The sequence below is a fragment of the Oncorhynchus keta genome, chromosome 6 (assembly GCF_023373465.1).
Source record: "Oncorhynchus keta strain PuntledgeMale-10-30-2019 chromosome 6, Oket_V2, whole genome shotgun sequence".
NCBI lineage: Eukaryota > Metazoa > Chordata > Actinopteri > Salmoniformes > Salmonidae > Oncorhynchus > Oncorhynchus keta.
The window spans coordinates 36,190,415-36,212,638 of NC_068426.1; the positions used below are offsets into that span (position 1 = coordinate 36,190,415).

Genomic DNA, 22,224 nt, shown 5'->3' on the forward strand with positions numbered 1-22,224 from the left:
GGGTGTGAGGTGTTATTCTGGTCCTCTCTCTTCCCCCTGAATGCCAGTTGTTGTCTTCCCCCAGTGTGTACCGCTTATCTTTTAGGCTGTTTTCTTCTGCTTCGTGTGTGTGTGTGTGTGTGTGTGTGTGTGTGTGTGTGTGTGTGTGTGTGTGTGTGTGTGTGTGTGTGTGTGTGTGTGTGTGTGTGTGTGTGTGTGTGTGTGTGTGTGTGTGTGTGTGTGTGTGTGTGTGTGTGTGTGTGTGTGTGTGACTCTCTCCACTCTCTGTAGTTTACATGTGGTTGTGGAACACTAGGTTTTTATGAAGTGTCAGACGTGAACAGATCCCAACTCTGTGAGCAGTTAAAGACGGGGTAATCACTCTTAATGTCACCGGGCAGGACACAGAGAATTTTCCATCAGCACCACAGAGCCAGGTCACATGGAGGGACAGGAGTAGCTAGGAAGTTTGGCTTTAAAGTGACAGTGGATAAAGCCTATGTTGACTCTGTTCTCTGCACTGCGCTACACAGCCAGTTGAACGAGCCGCGTCGCACTTTTTGATTCACCAGAGCGGACGAGTCACCATCATCTGTGGTGTGTCATTAGTTCCAGCCAGTTGTTATTTTCAGCGCTTCAGGTGACTCGCACCCTAAACTCATACCATGCTGACAGTCAATTGCAGTCATTTCCAGAGTTGCCACTAGAGGTCAGCATGTCCTTGTATCTGACTGGTTTGTTCCGTCAGCCCCATCTCCTCTCTGTAGAGGAGCCTTATCACGCAGCTGGGAGCCATTTAGGAAACGGAAACAGTCCTGAGTTGAGCGGCTCCCAGCAGCCGCAGACCCTCAGACGAGTGTGAGCAGTGAGCAGGGGGAAGTCAAGATGTGCCGTGGAGGCCTACTGTTAAAGGCAATGGTGTGTAATCAGAAATCTACCAACATTGACCTAGTTTACCAGTGTAGAGGCCCCCTTTAACATTATGTCGGAGGAGCACTTGTCAATACATACCACTGTTCCCGGCACTGGGTTTCGGTTGATAGGAAGATGGATCCATATAACAATAGATGCTTGTGTCACCCATTGGTTCTATGTTGCCGTTTGAGTGTGTGATACCAGCAGAGAGGCTGGTTGGATTCCTCTAAATCTGGGCCTGTTAATGGCTTGTGTCTGAAGCTTCTGGTCAGATGCAGCTTCGAAGGTGGAGGAGGAGGAGGGGGGGGATAACGTTTTTTTTTCTTTCCTTCGGAGTAGCATGGCTTTACAGGATTATTAGAAGTTAGGAACGATGCTATAAGGGGTAGGGGAGAGGTGTGTGTCTGTGGTGGGCTCAGGTATGTGGCCTGCTTCACTAGTTCGCATCTTAACCCTTACCGTTAAACTCTGCTTGTTGGGCAAAGATCGTGAAAAGCTTTTACATGTAGAGAATGACGTTTGTGAGTGGAGGTGATAAAACCTGTATCTTCATGGTTTTGCTCTTTAGTCGAGAATATACTGTGAATGAATCATTACTATTTCATGCCCCACCAAGGCTTACTGCTTGCTGAGTCACAGTGTGTGAGCTAACTAACGGCCTACACAGTATGTCTCACCCCAGCCCTGTTCAGACATAAACACACGGTTTAGAAACGTTTGGAGGAGCACTCAGAGAGATTCCTTAGCGATGAAACTCTCTGTTAGCTAACTGGCGCACTGGGGTCTTACTGTAAGAGAGAGCTGGGGAGAGAGAAAGGATAGGAGCGAGTCTGTGAGAGAGAACGGGAAAGAGAGGGAGAGGGTGTGAGAGAGAAAGGATAGGAGCGAGTCTGTGAGGGAGAACGGGAAAGAGAGGGAGAGGGTGTGAGAGAGAAAGGATAGGAGCGAGTCTGTGAGGGAGAACGGGAAAGAGAGGGAGAGGGTGTGAGAGAGAACGGGAAAGAGAGGGAGAGGGTGTGAGAGAAAGGATAGGAGCGGGTGTCTGAGTAAGAGTTGGAGAGAAAGAAGGAAAGAGGGAGAGAGCTGGCATAGAGAAGGAGCAGAAACAGTTTGAAAATGAATTAGTGAAGAGAGGGCTCTCTTTTGAGAACGGCCTGGAAGCTGCAGGGACTACTTCCTGAACTCACATGGCGCTCCTCTCTTTTTCTTCCCCTCCTTTCCTCCCCCTCTCCTCTCTCTAGCGAAGGGAGAGCCCAGGGTGAATGGTCTATTTTGTTTATACTGGACTAGCCTCTAGGGAGGATGACTGTCTGTCTGTCTGAGAAGCATAGACAAATGAAAAGACACAGGAAGAGGGAGACAAATTTGTTTAATTTGAAAAAAAAAAACTTTTATGTATTTGCAAAGCTAGAACTTAGTCATCAAACAACCTTTTTTTGCATGGATCAGTTCCATGAACCCTAACCCCAAGAGCCGTGGCCATTGGTCGAACAACCCGCCATGACTCGCGGCTTGCAGGAAGTTCCTCAATCTAAGAGACGGTGGCCATGTTTCATCTCCACCTCCCTCCTGTCTCTCTGCCTTGGGGGAGTTCCTCTGGGAGCGTTGTGCTTCGGAGGTCTAACCACTGTGTTGTTCATGGGATGAATCCACTTGGCGTCACTGTTAAGCCTCACGATACGAATCCCCTCAGAACTCCTGGATCTCGTCATAGTGCTTATCAAGCACGCTGTACTCTTCATGGTGAATTCAATGTGTCGTCTTGGAATTGATGTGTCATTTGTGCATCAGTCAGTGGAAAGGGCAAAGAACAAACAGTGTTTTTATGAGGAGGAGTTGAAAGGTAGCTTTGGTTTGGCTCTCCAGTTACTTGACAATGACACCCATAATCTGTTCCCCTCACGTGTCATCAGTAATAAAATGGCTGCCTTGCTCTAATCGGTGGAGAGGGATTCTTTCTTACCCTCTGTCAGTGATATGCAATCAGAATCAAATGAAACTTTCTATAAAATGCATTTACGTAAACACCATAATACGCTTTTCAGTAGAATGACGTCCCTCTCTCTCTGCCTTTCTCTCTCTCTCTCTCTCTCTCTCTCTCTCTCTCTCTCTCTCTCTCTCTCTCTCTCTCTCTCTCTCCAGATAACGGGGGTCAGACTCTGGCGGGGGGTTCTAACTGGCCTCTGAGAGGCAGGAAGTGGTCACTGTGGGAGGGTGGGGTTAGGGGCGTTGGCTTCGTGACTAGCCCTCTGCTGAAACAACCTGGGACCGTCAGCCGCCAACTCATACACATCTCCGATTGGCTGCCGACACTGGTGGGCCTGGCCGGGGGATCGACCGATGGGACGAAGCCACTGGACGGCTATAATGTGTGGAACGCTATCAGGTAAGCCTGGAGTGGGGGCGGGGGGGTGGTGTGTGTGCACCTTGTCATCATTTCTGAGTTGTTTATGTGAGTCTGTCCTACACTCTGGCCAGACACTTCAGGAGTTTCATACGTCTCAGATCAGGTCAAATATTTCCTTGTGTTTGACAGCTCCTCTCCTCTCCCCTTTCCTCCACCTCTCTTTTTTCCCCCCCCTCCCTCCCACTGACCAATCTGTCTCCCTCTCTGGTCTTTCAATAAGCTCTTTGTTACCGGGACGATGGGACTTCAAAGAGAAGGAAATTCCATCACTCATTTTCACACAAAGTTGGAGTTGCTCCTTTTCTCTCTCTCTCTCTCTCTCTCTCTCTCTCTCTCTCTCTCTCTCTCTCTCTCTCTCTCTCTCTCTCTCTCTCTCTCTCTCTCTCTCTCTCTCTCTCTCCCCCACCTCCCTCCCTCTATAGCGCCTGTCCCTCTCTTGCTCTGTCACTCCTGACTTATCGTACAAGTCATAAAGTCATTGACCACTTAAAGGGGGGCCGGTGTCCAGGACAAGACTTACATAAGCGAGCCAGAAGCTTTCAAAATCACTAAGGCGATCATTGCCTTCATTCTGTGTGAGTGACACATTAGATTCGTAAACTAAAAGCAGACACAATGAAAGTGGGTTGAATTGAGGCCTGCAGCAGAAGCCCACAGCCTGTGGTTACCCACAAACAACTGCTCTCAGTCCAGCACTCTCTCCTATTGGCTGTGGCCGGCCACCTGGCTGTTTCATTACCTTTTGTCTGGTGTGTTTTGACTGTGTACGTGTCGTCGTGTGTCCTTAGCCCTATTGGCTACTGAAACACATTCCTGTTTGCTTGTCTTTTATGGTCCTAGTCTGCTTTGAGTGCTGTGTGATTGTTTGTTTGTGTGTGTGTGTGGGGGTGGGGACTAGTAGGGGTGTGGTCAAGTTTCTCCATGGAACTGTGAGATTGTTGCATATTTCATGCCATTCTACATACTGTGCAATGTAGCTGAGAGGACATTTAGCCGTTTTTTAAGCTCATTTCCTGCATTTCTATACATTTTGCATTGGCTAATCCTGCGTTCTTTTGCTCAAACGTAGTAACAAAATACATACTGTTTGTTTTTGGAATTTATTTATTCTCCCTGACTGGCTTTTATGTTGGTTCTCAAAGATGATCTTATTGAATTATTTTGGAGTAAGGCTGTAACGTAACAAAATGTGGACCAAGTGAAGGAGTGAAGGGGTTGGAATACTTTCCGAATACACTGCATAGCCAGTATCTTTTCTACATACTTTATATCATAAAAAATATATATATGTTTTTGGTCATTTAAGTTTACTCAGAAAAAAATGTTACCCTCCCAAAAAGCTCAGCAACATGTGAATTGAGAAAGTTATTCTTGCTGTGTATTAGCGCACGCTGCGGTCACTCTGTGGTCCAGTGTGGTCAAAGCCTGGGACCGCTTTATGAACGTAGATGTCTGCTTTAGATTTCCAGACCCTTCTGGGGTAGTCGAGAGACGGACTGAAAGTGTGTCGTGACTGTTGTTCTTTGTCTTCCAGTAAAGGTCACGCTTCACCCAGACTGGAGCTGCTACACAACATTGACCCTCTCTACGTTGACATCGCTCCATGTGAGTCACCTGCTCGATCACACCCACGCATTGCATGTTTCACTTTTACAGTCCTTATGGTCACCTTCATCCAGTACACAGTGGTTCATATTGACTGGACAACGCAACTACAGGCACAGAGCACTGAATTCAGTGTCCGTTGCAGTAGTATAAAGTACTTAAGTAAAAATACTTGAAGGTACTACTTAAGTAAAAATACTTGAAGGTACTACTTAAGTAAAAAATACTTGAAGGTACTACTTAAGTAAAAATACTTGAAGGTACTACTTAAGTAAAAATACTTGAAGGTACTACTTAAGTATAAATACTTGAAGGTACTATTTAAGTAAAAATACTTGAAGGTACTACTTAAGTAAAAATACTTGAAGGTACTACTTAAGTAAAAATACTTGAAGGTACTACTTAAGTAAAAATACTTGAAGGTACTACTTAAGTATAAATACTTGAAGGTACTACTTAAGTAAAAATACTTGAAGGTACTACTTAAGTAAAAATACTTGAAGGTACTACTTAAGTAAAAATACTTGAAGGTACTTCTTAAGTAAAAATACTTGAAGGTACTACTTAAGTAAAAATACTTGAAGGTACTACTTAAGTAAAAAATACTTGAAGGTACTACTTAAGTAAAAATACTTGAAGGTACTACTTAAGTAAAAATACTTGAAGGTACTACTTAAGTAAAAATACTTGAAGGTACTACTTAAGTAAAAATACTTGAAGGTACTACTTAAGTAAAAAATACTTGAAGGTACTACTTAAGTAAAAATACTTGAAGGTACTACTTAAGTTGTTTTTTGGGGGTTTCTGTACTTTACTTTACTATTTATATTTTTGCTTCACATTTAGTTTTACTTTATCACATTCCTAAAGAAAACGGTGTACTTTTTACTCCATACATTTTTCCTGACACCCAAAAGTGCTCGTTACATTTTGAATGCTTAGCAGGACAGAGAAATGCTCTAATTCACACACTGATCATGAAAACATCCCTGGTCGTCCCTACTGCCTCTGATCTGGAGGACTCACTAAACACATGCTTAGTTTGTAAATGATGTCTGAGTGTTGGAGCGTGCCCATGGCTATCCGTAAATGATATCTGAGTGTTGGAGCGTGCCCATGGCTATCCGTAAATGATATCTGAGTGTTGGAGCGTGCCCATGGCTATCCGTAAATGATATCTGAGTGTTGGAGCGTGCCCATGGCTATCCGTAAATGATATCTGAGTGTTGGAGCGTGCCCATGGCTATCCGTAAATGATATCTGAGTGTTGGAGCGTGCCCATGGCTATCCGTAAATGATATCTGAGTGTTGGAGCGTGCCCATGGCTATCCGTAAATGATATCTGAGTGTTGGAGCGTGCCCATGGCTATCCGTAAATGATATCTGAGTGTTGGAGCGTGCCCATGGCTATCCGTAAATGATATCTGAGTGTTGGAGCGTGCCCATGGCTATCCGTAAATGATATCTGAGTGTTGGAGCGTGCCCATGGCTATCCGTAAATGATATCTGAGTGTTGGAGCGTGCCCATGGCTATCCGTAAATGATATCTGAGTGTTGGAGCGTGCCCATGGCTATCCGTAAATGATATCTGAGTGTTGGAGCGTGCCCATGGCTATCCGTAAATGATATCTGAGTGTTGGAGCGTGCCCATGGCTATCCGTAAATGATATCTGAGTGTTGGAGCGTGCCCATGGCTATCCGTAAATGATATCTGAGTGTTGGAGCGTGCCCATGGCTATCCGTAAATGATATCTGAGTGTTGGAGCGTGCCCATGGCTATCCGTAAATTATATCTGAGTGTTGGAGCGTGCCCATGGCTATCCGTAAATGATATCTGAGTGTTGGAGCGTGCCCATGGCTATCCGTAAATGATATCTGAGTGTTGGAGCGTGCCCATGGCTATCCGTAAATGATATCTGAGTGTTGGAGCGTGCTCATGGCTATCCGTAAATGATATCTGAGTGTTGGAGCGTGCTCATGGCTATCCGTAAATGATATCTGAGTGTTGGAGCGTGCTCATGGCTATCCGTAAATGATATCTGAGTGTTGGAGCGTGCCCATGGCTATCCGTAAATGATATCTGAGTGTTGGAGCGTGCCCATGGCTATCCGTAAATGATATCTGAGTGTTGGAGCGTGCTCATGGCTATCCGTAAATGATATCTGAGTGTTGGAGCGTGCCCATGGCTATCCGTAAATGATATCTGAGTGTTGGAGCGTGCCCATGGCTATCCGTAAATGATATCTGAGTGTTGGAGCGTGCCCATGGCTATCCGTAAATGATATCTGAGTGTTGGAGCGTGCTCATGGCTATCCGTAAATGATATCTGAGTGTTGGAGCGTGCCCATGGCTATCCGTAAATGATATCTGAGTGTTGGAGCGTGCCCATGGCTATCCGTAAATTATATCTGAGTGTTTGAGCGTGCCCATGGCTATCCGTAACAAGGAAATGGTGCCGTCTGGTTTGCTTAACGTAAGGAATTTGAAATTATTTATACTTTTACTTAAGTATATTTGAGAAATTACATTTGACTTTTGATACTTAAGTATATTTAAAACCAAATACTTTTCAACTTTTACTCAAGTAGTACTTTACTGGGTGACCGTCACTTTTTCTTGAGTCATTTTCTATTAAGGTATCGTTACTTTAACTCAAGTATGACAGTTGGGTACTTGCTGGTAATGAAGTCGTCAGCACTACTTTGTTTAGTTTCAAATGATTCACATTGGACCGTTATATTATGATTTCATATTCCACACAAAACACAGCCAAGACACACTCGAACAGAAGTGTGTGTCCCGGTGCGTGAGCAGCACTGTACACACACACACACACACACACACACACACACACACACACACACACACACACACACACACACACACACACACACACACACACACACACACACACACACACACACACACACACACACACACACACACACACACACACACACACACACACACACACACACACACACACCACTGGACCCTTTCAAACGTTAAGGTCTGCTTGGTTCATAGAGAGATGATGTCATTCTCCTGTAATGGCTGCCTGATTCCCTAACACAAAGCCCAAATCTCCTTCAGTGTGTGTGTGTGATGTCTATAAAATTGTTAATTAATGCAGTGATGAAAAGGTGGGGGGGGGGGTGACGCAATTACATTCCTCCGAGCCAGAACGTGTGTGTGCGCGCGTGTGTGATTTCATGTTCGTTCTGCGTCTGATTCAGTCTAACCTAACCTCTGGTCTGCTTCCACTCTGACTACTACGTGATGTATCCGGCCACGTCATTTAGTGACAGCCGTGTTCCTATTTCCTAACACTTGAATCAAATGAACGTATCGTCAGGGGGGAGATTGATCACTGGAGTAGCCACTGCTCCGATGTGTAGATGATGTGTTGAGCATCAGTGAGTGATCAGGTGGCTGACTGACTGAGTGAATACGTGACTGGACATGAGGAGTCACAGCCTTTAGGGTCTCAGTCTCACTCTCTTCTGAAGGAGACAGACACTGAGTCCCATACGCAGGACTAGGAAGTTGAATAGATGCTGATCTAGGGTCGGTTTTGTGTTTACTCCTCCTCGTGGTAAATGTTGGGTTGTGGGAGGGACAGCCGGTCCTAAATCTGTGCCTGAGGGCAACTTATACCTGGAGCCATAAGTCATCAGACAGACTCTGACAGGAGCAAGACGATAAAACATGTTCAGACTGTGGTATCACCTGGGAACTTAACTGCCCTCGGGCTCTCTCTCTGTCTCTCAGAGGGGTTGGGTGAAATGCGGAAGGCACATTTCAGTAGAATACATTGTTGCACAACTGACTAGGTATCCCCCTTTCCCTTTCTGTATCTCACTATCTTCTCCCTTTCTCTCTCTCTGCCGTTGTCTCTCATTGCCGCTGTTGATCTCTCTCTCTCTCTCTCTTTCTGTGCCTCTCTCTTTCTGTGCCTCTCTCTTTCTGTGTCTCTCTCTTTCTGTGTCTCTCTCTTTCTGTGTCTCTCTCTTTCTGTGTCTCTCTCTTTCTGTGTCTCTCTCTCCCTGTGTCTCTCTCTCCCTGTGTCTGTCTCTTTCTGTGTCTCTCTATTTCTGTGTCTCTCTCTTTCTGTGTCTCTCTCTTTCTGTGTCTCTCTCTTTCTGTGTCTCTCTCTTTCTGTGTCTCTCTCTCCCTGTGTCTCTCTCTTTCTGTGTCTCTCTCTCCCTGTCTACCTCTCCCTGTCTACCTCTCCCTGTCTCTCTCTCCCTCTTTAGTGTGTTTGAGATTGGTCAGTGTGTGTGTTCTGTGTCTCTCTCTCCCTGTCTCTCTCTCCCTGTCTCTCTCTCCCTGTCTCTGTGTCTCTCTCTTTCTGTGTCTCTCTCTCCCTGTGTCTGTCTCTTTCTGTGTCTCTCTATTTCTGTGTCTCTCTCTTTCTGTGTCTCTCTCTTTCTGTGTCTCTCTCTTTCTGTGTCTCTCTCTTTCTGTGTCTCTCTCTCCCTGTGTCTCTCTCTTTCTGTGTCTCTCTCTCCCTGTCTACCTCTCCCTGTCTACCTCTCCCTGTCTCTCTCTCCCTCTTTAGTGTGTTTGAGATTGGTCAGTGTGTGTGTTCTGTGTCTCTCTCTCCCTGTCTCTCTCTCCCTGTCTCTCTCTCCCTGTCTCTCTCTCCCTGTCTCTCTCTCTCCCTGTCTCTCTCTCCCTGTCTCTCTCTCCCTCTTTAGTGTGTTTGAGATTGGTCAGTGTGTGTGTTCTATGTGAGGGGATATAGACTTGTGTTGTGTCCGGGTCTGGTCAGCATCACGTTGGTGTGTGTTTATCATTGTTGCCCTTTTGTGTGTTTTCCACTCACTCACCATCAGTACCACCTAGTACCCAGTCACCACCAGTACCACCTAGTACCCAGTCACCAATAACACCACCAAGTACCCAGTCACCATCAGTACCACCAAGTACCCAGTCACCATCAGTACCACCTAGTACCCAGTCACCCAGTCACCAATAACACCACCAGTACCACCTAGTATCCAGTCACCATCCGTACCACCTAGTACCCAGTCACCAATAACACCACCAAGTACCCAGTCACCATCAGTACCACCAAGTACCCAGTCACCATCAGTACCACCTAGTACCCAGTCACCAATAACACCACCAGTACCACCTAGTACCCAGTCACCAATAACACCACCAGTACCACCTAGTACCCAGTCACCAATAACACCACCAGTACCACCTAGTACCCAGTCACCAATAACACCACCAGTACCACCTAATACCCAGTCACCACCAGTACCACCTAGTACCCAGTCACCACCAGTACCACCTAGTACCCAATAACACCACCAGTACCATCTAGTACCCAGTCACCAATAACACCACCAGTACCACCTAGTACCCAGTCACCACCAGTACCACCTAGTACCCAGTCACCACCAGTACCAACTAGTACCCAGTCACCAACAACACCACCAGTACCACCTAGTACCCAGTCACCAACAACACCACCAGTACCACCTAGTACCCAGTCACCATCAGTACCACCTAGTACCCAGTCACCAATAACACCACCAGTACCACCTAGTATCCAGTCACCATCCGTACCACCTAGTATCCAGTCACCAGCAGTACCACCTAGTACCCAGTCACCAATAACACCACCAGTACCACCTAATACCCAGTCACCACCAGTACCACCTAGTACCCAGTCACCACCAGTACCACCTAGTACCCAATAACACCACCAGTACCATCTAGTACCCAGTCACCAATAACACCACCAGTACCACCTAGTACCCAGTCACCAATAACACCACCAGTACCATCTAGTACCCAGTCACCACCAGTACCACCTAGTACCCAGTCACCACCAGTACCACCTAGTACCCAGTCACCAACAACACCACCAGTACCACCTAGTACCCAGTCACCACCAGTACCACCTAGTACCCAGTCACCAACAACACCACCAGTACCACCTAGTACCCAGTCACCAATAACACCACCAGTACCACCTAGTACCCAGTCACCAATAACACCACCAATACCACCTAGTACCCAGTCACCAATAACACCACCAGTACCACCTAATACCCAGTCACCACCAGTACCACCTAGTACCCAATAACACCACCAGTACCATCTAGTACCCAGTCACCAATAACACCACCAGTACCACCTAGTACCCAGTCACCACCAGTACCACCTAGTACCCAATAACACCACCAGTACCAACTAGTACCCAGTCACCACCAGTACCATCTAGTACCCAGTCACCAATAACACCACCAGTACCATCTCGTACCCAGTCACCACCAGTACCATCTCGTACCCAGTCACCACCAGTACCAACTAGTACCCAATAACACCACCAGTACCATCTAGTACCCAGTCACCAATAACACCACCAGTACCACCTAGTACCCAGTCACCACCAGTACCACCTAGTACCCAGTCACCACCAGTACCATCTCGTACCCAATAACACCACCAGTACCATCTAGTACCCAGTCACCAATAACACCACCAGTACCACCTAGTACCCAGTCACCACCAGTACCAACTAGTACCCAGTCACCACCAGTACCAACTAGTACCCAATAACACCACCAGTACCATCTAGTACCCAGTCACCAATAACACCACCAGTACCACCTAGTACCCAGTCACCACCAGTACCAACTAGTACCCAGTCACCAACAACACCACCAGTACCACCTAGTACCCAGTCACCACCAGTACCAACTAATACCCAGTCACCACCAGTACCAACTAGTACCCAGTCACCACCAGTACCAACTAGTACCCAGTCACCACCAGTACCAACTAGTACCCAGTCACCACCAGTACCAACTAGTACCCAGTCACCACCAGTACCACCTTTTGTTTTGGATGCATGAATATTACATCTTGTCCTATTCCTAGTTGTTCCAGTTTCTGCTTCTGTCTTTGAGTTTGTTTTCTATGCATCATGATAAGCTGTAGACCATACTATTTACCAAGAGTTTATCTGTATTTTTCATAGCTGTCTACTTACCACCACAAACGTATGCTAGCATTAAGACTCAATGAGCTGTATAGAGCCATGGGCAAACAAGAAAATGCTCACCCAGAGGCGGCACTCCTCGTGGCCGGTGAATTTAATACAAGAAAACTGAAATCCGTCTTACCTCATTTCTACCAGCTTGTCATCTGTGCAACCAGAGGCGAAAAAACTCTAGATCACCCTTACTCCACACACAGAGACCCATACAAAGTTACAGGCAACATCCGCACTGAGCTAAAGGCTAGAGCTGCCAATTTCAAGGAGCGGGACATTAATCCGGACACTTATAAGAAGTCCCGCTATGCCTTCAGACAAACCATCAAACAGGCAAAGCTTCAATACAGGACTAAGATAGAATCCTTCTACACTGGTTCTGACGCTTGTTGGATGCGGCACGGCTTGCAAACTATCACCGATTTACAAATGGAAACCTAGCCGTGAGCTGCTCAGTGATGTGAACCTTCCAGATGAGCTAAAGGCATTTATGCTTGCTTCGAGGCTAACAACACTGAACCATGCATGTGAGTACCAGTTGTTCCGGACAACTGTGTGATCACGCTCTCCGTAGCTGATGTGAGTAAAACCTTTAAACAAGTTAACGTTCACAAGGCCGCAGGGCCAGACAGATTACCAGGAAGCGTACTCCGAGTATGCGCTGATCAGTTGGCAAGTGTCTTCACTGACATTTTCTCCCTGACCCAGTCTGTAATACCTACATGTTTCAAGCAGACCACCATAGTTTCTGTGTCCAAGAACACGAAGGTAACTTGTGTAAATGACTATAGCCCCGTAGCACTCACATCTGTGGCCATTAAATGTTTTGAAGGGCTGGTCATGGCTCACATCAACGTCATCATCCCAGACACCCTGGACCCACTCCGATTCGCATACCACCCCAACAGATCCACATTTGACGCAACCCTGGGACTGAAAACCTCCCTCTTTAACTCGATCCTGTACTTCCTGACGGGCCGCCCCCATTGGCTCAGTACCGGTACTCCTTCTATATAGCCTCGTTACTACCTGGTACTCCTGCACATTGACTCGGTCCCGGTACTACTGCACATTGACTCGGTCCCGGTACTCCTGCACATTGACTCGGTCCCGGTACTACTGCACATTGACTCGGTCCCGGTACTCTGAATAAAGTCTTGTTACTACCTGGTACTCCTGCACATTGACTCGGTCCCGGTACTCCTGCACATTGACTCGGTCCCGGTACTACTGCACATTAACTCGGTCCCGGTACTACTGCACATTGACTCGGTCCCGGTACTCCTGCACATTGACTCGGCCCCGGTACTCCTGCACATTGACTCGGTCCCGGTACTACTGCACATTGACTCGGTCCCGGTACTCCTGCACATTGACTCGGTCCCGGTACTCCTGCACATTGACTCGGTCCCGGTACTACTGCACATTGACTCGGTCCCGGTACTCCTGCACATTGACTCGGTCCCGGTACTCCTGCACATTGACTCGGTCCCGGTACTCCTGCACATTGACGGTACTCCTGCACATTGACTCGGTCCCGGTACTACTGCACATTCACTCGGTCCCGGTACTACTGCACATTGACTCAGTCCCGGTACTCCTTCTATATAGTCTTGTTACTACCCGGTACTCCTGCACATTGACTCGGTCCCGGTACTCCTGCACATTGACTCAGTCCCGGTACTCCTAATAAAGTCTTGTTACTACCGGGTACTCCTGCACATTGACTCAGTCCCGGTACTCCTGCACATTGACTCAGTCCCGGTACTCCTGCACATTGACTCGGTCCCGGTACTCCTGCACATTGACTCGGTCCCGGTACTCCTGCACATTGACTCGGTCCCGGTACTCCTGCACATTGACTCGGTCCCGGTACTCCTTCTATATAGTCTTGTTACTACCCGGTACTCCTGCACATTGACTCGGTCCCGGTACTCCTGCACATTGACTCGGTCCCGGTACTCCTAATAAAGTCTTGTTACTACCGGGTACTCCTGCACATTGACTCAGTCCCGGTACTCCTGCACATTGACTCAGTCCCGGTACTCCTGCACATTGACTCGGTCCCGGTACTCCTGCACATTGACTCGGTCCCGGTACTCCTGCACATTGACTCGGTCCCGGTACTCCTTCTATATAGTCTTGTTACTACCTGGTACTCCTGCACATTGACTCGGTCCCGGTACTCCTAATAAAGTCTTGTTAGGTATTTTATTGTGTTACTATTTCCTTTTTTCTTTTCCCTTTTTAACTCTGCATTGTTGGGAAAGTGTTTATAAGTCAGCATTTAACGGAAAACTCTACACCAGGTGCATTCGGCACATGTGACAAATAAAATGTGATTTGATTTGATCAATCAGTGTACACACACACACACACACACACACACACACACACACACACACACACACACACACACACACACACACACACACAGGGTAACAATGAAATCTCCAAAACAATGTAGAAACTTGATAAACTTGATGTTTGAGAAGGTGTGTGTGATTTGTTGGGGGGATTCCAGGAAATGGGTCTTGTGACTGCCGGACCCCCCCCCCCCCGCCTTGAACCACAATGGAGCACTCTCATTCTCATCTTAACCACTTAACATTAGGTGGCGCTAACCACTTCCTTCTCAGAGGGGTGTGGGGGTCCCTGGTCAGAGGTCAGGGTGTCTGACTGTGTTGAACAAAGGGCTGTGCAGTGGAGTAGAGATCGTGTTCTCTTCTTCTACACCTAGTTAGACAACAAGGGAGGCTACCTTGGCTTCACTCCCTTAAATACCCCCAGACTATTTTTGTCTGCCTGCCATTCAAGCATAAATGTTTCAATCACCAAACTGATAGGATACGCAACAATCTGCTGTATGTTACAGTACATCATCGCTTTAACTACTTTGTCAACTTAGGTCATCGCTTTCGCAGGAGAGTGTGAGTTAACCAGAAACATCCTTATTTGACTGTACTGTATGTGTATGTATGACATCATTGGAGTTGACCCCCTTTCTGGTGTTTCCGTGGAGATTTAGCGGCTCAGCTCATTGGCTCTTGGAGGTTCTACAGGAAACCAGCCAACTTTCAAGCCCCTGATTGTTATTAAGAGGCTTTTATTGTTTTCAGAACAGAGATCTGTTGAATAGCCACCGGTTCAAGGTTAGCGCTGCTTTCCTTGGCCCAGGGTGTCCCAGCCAGGCAAGGCCTCAAGCAATTGGCACATGATTGGTTTATACCTGCCTTGAGTCTAGAAATTACAACACTGAGGTGCCTGGGAGGTAGCAGCCATACTGACACAAGAACAGCTATACTGACATAAGCCAATTTACTTTCTGGTGATTTTGGCTTCCTCGCTGACTGATCCTGAAGTAAATGATGGAGTTCATGATACGGAGAGGAAATCCTTCACACCGTAACAATTCAGACTGATCCTACGACGTGTTCAGAAGAGTCATGTCGACGGCAGGTAGCAGATCTAAACGAGCTAGTAGCTCACCCTGGTGCACTTGCGTCACCTTGCCTGATATCTACAGTTGCTCACCAGAACGATGCACAACTCGGGGAGTCCGACCAATACACACACGCCCGATGTTGTGCCCCGAAGCTACACTTTTTGAGGGTTTGAACATCTCATACTATAATAACTTCTCTGCCAAATACATTCATGTATTTCATTAGTTAGTGGGAAGTTGGACTGTAACCACGGTGACCAGCACACTTCTCCCTGTGTTGTCTCTAGCAGGAGACCCCACTCTCCTTTTATTCATCACATTCTAGGGATTTCTTTCTTGTCTTTCATTCCACATCCTTCTCTTTCTTGCTCTATTTGACGAGGGATTCTGTCTCCCGTTTTCACTCCCTCATTCCTCTGTCAATCTCCCACCCCCTCTTTCTCTCTCCCCCTCTCTTCCTCTAATTCACATTTCCCCTCTCTTTCTCTCTCCCCCTCTCTTCCTCTAATTCACATTTCCCCTCTCTTTCTCTCTCCCCCTCTCTTCCTCTAATTCACATTTCCCCTCTCTTTCTCTCTCCCCCTCTCTTCCTCTAATTCACATTTCCCCTCTCTTTCTCTCTCCCCCTCTCTTCCTCTAATTCACATTCCCCCCCTCTTTCTCTCTCACCCTCTCTTCCTCTAATTCACATTTCCCCTCTCTTTCTCTCTCCCCCTCTCTTCCTCTAATTCACATTTCCCCTCTCTTTCTCTCTCCCCCTCTCTTCCTCTAATTCACATTTCCCCTCTCTTTCTCTCTCCCCCTCTCTTCCTCTAATTCACATTTCCCCTCTCTTTCTCTCTCCCCCTCTCTTCCTCTAATTCACATTTCCCCTCTCTTTCTCTCTCCCCCTCTCTTCCTCTAATTCACATTTCCCCCCTCTTTCTCTCTCACCCTCTCTTCCTCTAATTCACATTTCCCCTCTCTTTCTCTCTCCCCCTCTCTTCCTCTAATTCACATTTACGCTCTCTTTCTCTCTCCCCCTCTCTTCCTCTAATTCACATTTCCCCTCTCTTTCTCTCTCCCCCTCTCTTCCTCTAATTCACATTTACGCTCTCTTTCTCTGTCTGACAAGACAGATTACATCTTCCTCTTTCTCCCACTTCCTCTGTCGAATCCCTTCTTCCCAGTCTTTCTTTAAATCCCTCACTCCCCTCCCTCTTCCTATCTGACTGAGGGATTCCGTCTTTAAGTGGGGCAGAAAGAGGGAGGGGGTTCTCTAAACGTCTAGGCAGAGAAAGAGAGCGAGATCCTGGACTCCGTCCAAACCCCAAATCCCTCTGACTTCCCCTCTATTCCCTCTACTCCTCCGCTCCCCCTGTCCACCACCTTCCTTACGCCCCCCCGCTCTCCTCTTCACCCCCCCCGCTCTCCTCTTCACCTCCTCTCTCCCCGACACACTCCTCTCTCCCCCCGCTCTCCTCTCTCCCCCCGCTCTCCTCTCTCCCCCGCTCTCCTCTCTCCCCCGACGCGCTCCTCTCTCCCCCCGCTCTCCTCTTTACCCCCGCTCTCCTCTTTCCCATCTTTTCTCTCCCCCTCTTATCTCTCTCCATATCTCACCCTAACACCCTCCCTTCTCTCCTTCTCTTCCCTCCTTCTCTTCCCTCTCCGCCTGCTCTCCTTCTCTCCCTACCTCTTCCGCCTCCTTTCTTCCCCTTCTCCTCCCTCTTCTCCACCCCCTCTCCTCCTTTCTTCCCCCGTCCAATTTGGGACTGGTCCCGCTGTGCAGTTGGATCCAGATGTAGGGGCCCTGGCCGTCTGCTGCACTCTGTCGTTCCTGCGGAGAGAGGGGAAATAAGAGTAAACGAGTATGTTGGGGGGGGGAGTGGGGGAACACAGTGTGATGAGGGTAAAGGAGGGAACATCAAACTCTAGAACAGGCTGCTCTGGTCTCCTTAGTATTCTAAGTGTTCTCTCTATATAGGATTCAGGCTAATCCTTCATATTCATGTCCTCTACTATACAAGCCCATTACCCCTGTGACCCTTGATCTTCTCACCAACGTTCACCTTCACTTCTAACATGGTGATAGGCTACAGGTTCAGTTTCCACCATATTGCTTAAATCCCATCCTATCCTTTGGGTTGGAGATAATGGATATAACTGGGATGATTTGGGACTTTCCCGGGGCCTCTGTCTGCCTGTGAAGCACTGGCATTCTGGCACCAAACCGTAAAACTCTACCTCAAAATCACCCCAAACCCTTTCACATTTACTCAACCTCCGCTTGGCTGGATCCAATCAAATCTGCAATGCAGCACACTTAAGGATCTGGGCGGGGGTATTCACCAGTTGTCTAACTGAATGCATGTGATAACAATTAGCTTGTGAGGAAAGCCCACACATCATTCATAAGCGGATCAATAGATTTGAATGTCGCAATGCTCGTCATGTGGTCTGAGACGGGACGTGTTTTAAATGTCTGTCATGTTACAGCAGCGAAGGGAGCCATGAACTAAGAAATTAGTTTGTGCTTGTTGCATCTCAGAGAGAGGAGAACAAGGGCTTGTGGGTAGCTACACATACAAAATGAATGTTGGGAGGGTTGTTTTTAACAGCATTAAACCGACAGGCATTCTTTTCTAAGTAGTGGAGTGTCAGCCAAAAAAATAACTGGTACCCAGACTACAACAGAGCTCGCTACCAGCCTAATGTGGATGTACAGTGTGGGGGGGTATTTAGTCATCCATCAATTGTGCAAGTTCTCCCACTTAAAAAGATGAGAGAGGCCTGTAATTTTCATCATAGGTACACTTCAACTATGACGGAAAAAAATTAGAAAAGTAAAATCCAGAAAATCACATTGTTTTTAATGAATTTATTTGCAAATTATGGTGGAAAACAAGTATTTGGTCAATAACAAAAGTTTATCTCAATACTTTGTTATATACCCTTTGTTGGCAATAACAGAGGTCAAACGTTTTCTGTAAGTCTTCACAAGGTTTTCACACACTGTTGCTGGTATTTTGGCCCATTCCTCCATGCAGATCTCCTCAAGAGCAGTGATGTTTTGGGGCTGTTGCTGGGCAACACGGACTTTCAACTCCCTCCAAAGATTTTCTATGTGGTTGAGATCTGGAGACTGGCTAGGCCACTCCAGGACCTTGAAATGCTTCTTACGAAGCCACTCCTTCGTTGCCCGGGCGGTGTGTTTGGGATCATTGTCATGCTGAAAGACCCAGCCATGTTTTATCTTCAATGCCCTTGCTGATGGAAGGAGGTTTTCACTCAAAATCTCACGATACATGGCCCCATTCATTCTTTCCTTTACACAGATCAGTCGTCCTGGTCCCTTTGCAGAAAAACAGTCCCAAAGCATGATGTTTCCACCCCCATGCTTCACAGTAGGTATGGTGTTCTTTGGATGCAACTCAGCATTCTTTGTCCTCCACACACGACGAGTTGAGTTTTTACCAAAAAGTAATATTTTGGTTTCATCTGACCATATGACATTCTCCCAATCTTCTTCTGGATCATCCAAATGCTCTCGAGCAAACTTCAGACGGGCCTGGACATGTACTGGCTTAAGCAGGGGGACACGTCTGGCACTGCAGGATTTGAGTCCCTGGCGGCGTAGTGTGTTACTGATGGTAGGCTTTGTTACTTTGGTCCCAGCTCTCTGCAGGTCATTCACTAGGTCCCCCCCGTGTGGTTCTGGGATTTTTGCTCACCGTTCTTGTGATCATTTTGACCCCACGGGGTGAGATCTTGCGTGGAGCCCCAGATCGAGGGAGATTATCAGTGGTCTTGTATGTCTTCCATTTCCTAATAATTGCTCCCAGTTGATTTCTTCAAACCAAGCTGCTTACCTATTGCAGATTCAGTCTTCCCAGCCTGGTGCAGGTCTACAATTTTCTTTCTGGTGTCCTTTGACATCTCTTTGGTCTTGGCCATAGTGGAGTTTGGAGTGTGACTGTTTTTGAGGTTGTGGACAGGTGTCTTTTATACTGATAACAAGTTCAAGCAGGTGCCATTAATACAGGTAACGAGTGGAGGACAGAGGAACCTCTTAAAGAAGAAGTTACAGGTCTGTGAGAGCCAGAAATCTTGCTTGTTTGTAGGTGACCAAATACTTATTTTCCACCATAATTTGCAAATAAATTCATTAAAAATCCTACAATGTGATTTTCTGGATTTTCTTTTCTCATTTTGTCCGTCATAGTTGAAGTGTACCTATGATGAAAATTACAGGCCTCTCTCATATTTTTAAGTGGGAGAACTTGCACAATTTGGTGGCTGACTAAATACTTTTTTTGTCCCACTGTACCTCAGGAGTGGGGAAGTACTGCTGATGTGGTGAATCTGATGAGTCAAACCGAGGGCCGTTCGATCTTAACCTGAGGAGCAGTGAATCCGTTCTGTGTAAAATAAGGACTCTCTGGTCTCAATCCTTCTAATCATCAGTCTTCTCTCATTTGAAGCAAAACAAGTTGCCGTTTCTGTTTGAAGGGAGCAAAGCTGGTACTCCGACTGCCCACTCTGCTCTACCCAGTAGCTGACCTTGGCATCAAAGGGAAGGGCGAATTCTTCCCAGTCCAACCCCAGAAATTGTGCGAGTCCAGAGAGATCTCACACCTTGAATTCCACATTTTAGCCAACGTTCCAAGTACAAAAGCCTTCTCCATTCCTGCTGCTTCATTGTTTGGCCTGCGGGGAAGAAAGAGCTCTTTCTCATTGCTCTGTTTATTTTCACACGTCTTTCTATACGGCCTGCCTAGCCCACGTCTAGCCCATTCTCAGGTATGCTGCAGGGCTCAGTGTCTCGGCCTCTCTACTTTACTTCCTCTTTAGTCTCTCTTACAGTGAGCGCTTTGTGTCCAGCGGTCGACCACTGCTACGTTTTTCAGCAATTTCCACTTTCTCTCTCTTATTATTATACTAGAGTGTTTGGGGAAATATAGATTGGCTTCTGAAATCGTCCATCCCCTATTTCACTTCTGTTGATTCTCTCTCCCTCCTCTCCAACATCTCTCCCTCTCTCCCCTGCCCTCTCTCTCTCTCTCTCTCTCTCTCTCTCTCTCTCTCTCTCTCTCTCTCTCTCTCTCTCTCTCTCTCTCTCTCTCTCTCTCTCTCTCTCTCTCTCTCTCTCTCTCTCTCTCTCTCTCTCTCTCTCTCTCTCTCTCCTTTCCCACTCTCTCTCTCTCTCTCTCTCTCTCTCCTTTCCCCCTCTCTCTCTCTCTCTCTCTCTCTCTCTCTCTCTCTCTCTCTCTCTCTCTCTCTCTCTCTCTCTCTCTCTCTCTCTCTCTCTCTCTCTCTCTCTCTCTCTCTCTCTCTCTCTCTCTCTCTCTCTCTCTCTCTCTCCTTTCCCCTCTCTCTCTCTCTCTCTCTCTCTCTCTCTCTCTCCTTTCCCACTCTCTCTCTCTCTCTCTCTCTCTCTCTCCTTTCCCCTTTCTCCCACTCTCCTTCCTCCCGCTCCGTCCTCCCTCTTCCCAGGTCCAGGCAGTGCTTCCCAGGGGTTGCCTGTCTCTAATGCTCCAGTGAGGCGTGGAGGCTCCTCCTTCAACCCTTGGTCCTGGTCCAACTCAGGCTTCAACGTGTCTATCCACGCTGCCATCCGCAGCATGCAGTGGAAGCTGCTGACTGGCTACCCAGGTAACTAGCTTGTCTCTGTCAGTTTATGACACCTCATAGCTGACACATCATAACTGCCGGGTGCGTTTGGTCGGCGGAGGAAGTAAAGTGTGACTCCTGACTGGGTTTTTATTAGTTTCTCTGTAGCATGTAGCACTATAGCATGATTCACCGATTGTATGCGCACAGACACACACACAGCCACACACACACACGTCCCTTCTATATTTCAAATTTCTCCACCGTCCCTCCTCCAGGCTGTGACCGATGGTTCACCCGTCCAGGCTTGGAGAACAGTTCTAGAACCAACAGTTCTGCTTCTGTCAATCCCCTGAAGCCTGTGATGCTGTTTGATGTGGAGGCGGACCCAGAAGAAAGGGATGAGGTGTCTGACCAGCACCCCAACGTGGTGGACAACCTCCTCAGGAGACTAGGCCACTACTTGCAGAGGTCTCAGCCAATCACCTTCCCTGATGACGACCCCAGGTGTGACCCTGGCACTGGAGCCTGGGGGCCCTGGGAATAGACACAATGGTGGGGATGACGATGAAGGAGAAGTGTAAAGTGCCAGATTCCAGCTATGAAGAGACATGAAGAGTATTCAAGATCTCAATGATCACTTTTCCTCCGGGAGGGTGGGTGGGTGGGTAGGGTGGGTTGGTAAGGTGGGTTGGAAGGGTGGGTATACTGCATCCGTATATGCGTGTGCTGTTGTCTGTGTGAATCAGGCTGTCTGGTGTTTTTATCGAGTCACTTTAAAAGGTGCCATTTGATGTTTTCTGGTGCAACAAAACTCAAATCAGGTCATGATGTTCCTTAAGTACATTTCCCTTTCAGTTGTTTTACCAGACGCTCTTTATCCAGAGTTACGATAGGAATTAGGGTTAAGTGCCTCAAGGGCACATCGACAGATTTTTTTCCCCTAGTCAGCTTCGGGGATTTGAACCAGCAACCTTTCGGTTACTGGCCCAACGCTCTTAACTACTAGGCTGCCTGCCGAATAGAGTTTTTGATGTATTTCATGGATGGCCCAAGCAGGGAATACACAGTACCCGTCAAAGTGAAGATGTTTCCAACGTTACATCTGACTGTGCACTTCTTACATCAAAAGAAACCTTTTCATGTACAATAACTATTCCGTTATGTGTGCAGTAAAAAAGAAAGGCTAAACAAATATTTTGTAACACTTCATTAGTGCCTGAATGAATGTGACGTGTTTACTGTCCCTGTCGTTCATTAGGTAAGTTG

At 47.2% G+C, this 22,224-nt stretch overlaps 1 protein-coding gene and 1 long non-coding RNA gene across 2 annotated transcripts in view; one reads left to right on the top strand and one right to left on the bottom strand.

Annotated features, from left to right (window-relative positions):
* arsb (arylsulfatase B) overlaps window positions 1-21,610 on the top strand; it is a 37,342-nt gene extending 15,732 nt beyond the window's left edge. The window contains exons 5-8 of the mRNA XM_052521417.1: window positions 3,037-3,280; window positions 4,836-4,906; window positions 20,839-20,997; window positions 21,234-21,610. Coding sequence (XP_052377377.1) covers window positions 3,037-3,280; window positions 4,836-4,906; window positions 20,839-20,997; window positions 21,234-21,502 — 743 coding nt within the window. The 3' untranslated portion in view covers window positions 21,503-21,610. The remainder of the gene's footprint in view (window positions 1-3,036; window positions 3,281-4,835; window positions 4,907-20,838; window positions 20,998-21,233) is intronic.
* On the bottom strand, window positions 9,987-10,910 carry LOC127930778 (uncharacterized). The gene is made up of 3 exons (XR_008139440.1): window positions 10,861-10,910; window positions 10,274-10,327; window positions 9,987-10,154 (listed from the first exon to the last, which is right to left on the bottom strand). It is a non-coding gene; the product is annotated as an uncharacterized LOC127930778 (long non-coding RNA).
* Window positions 21,611-22,224: the final 614 nt, after the last annotated feature.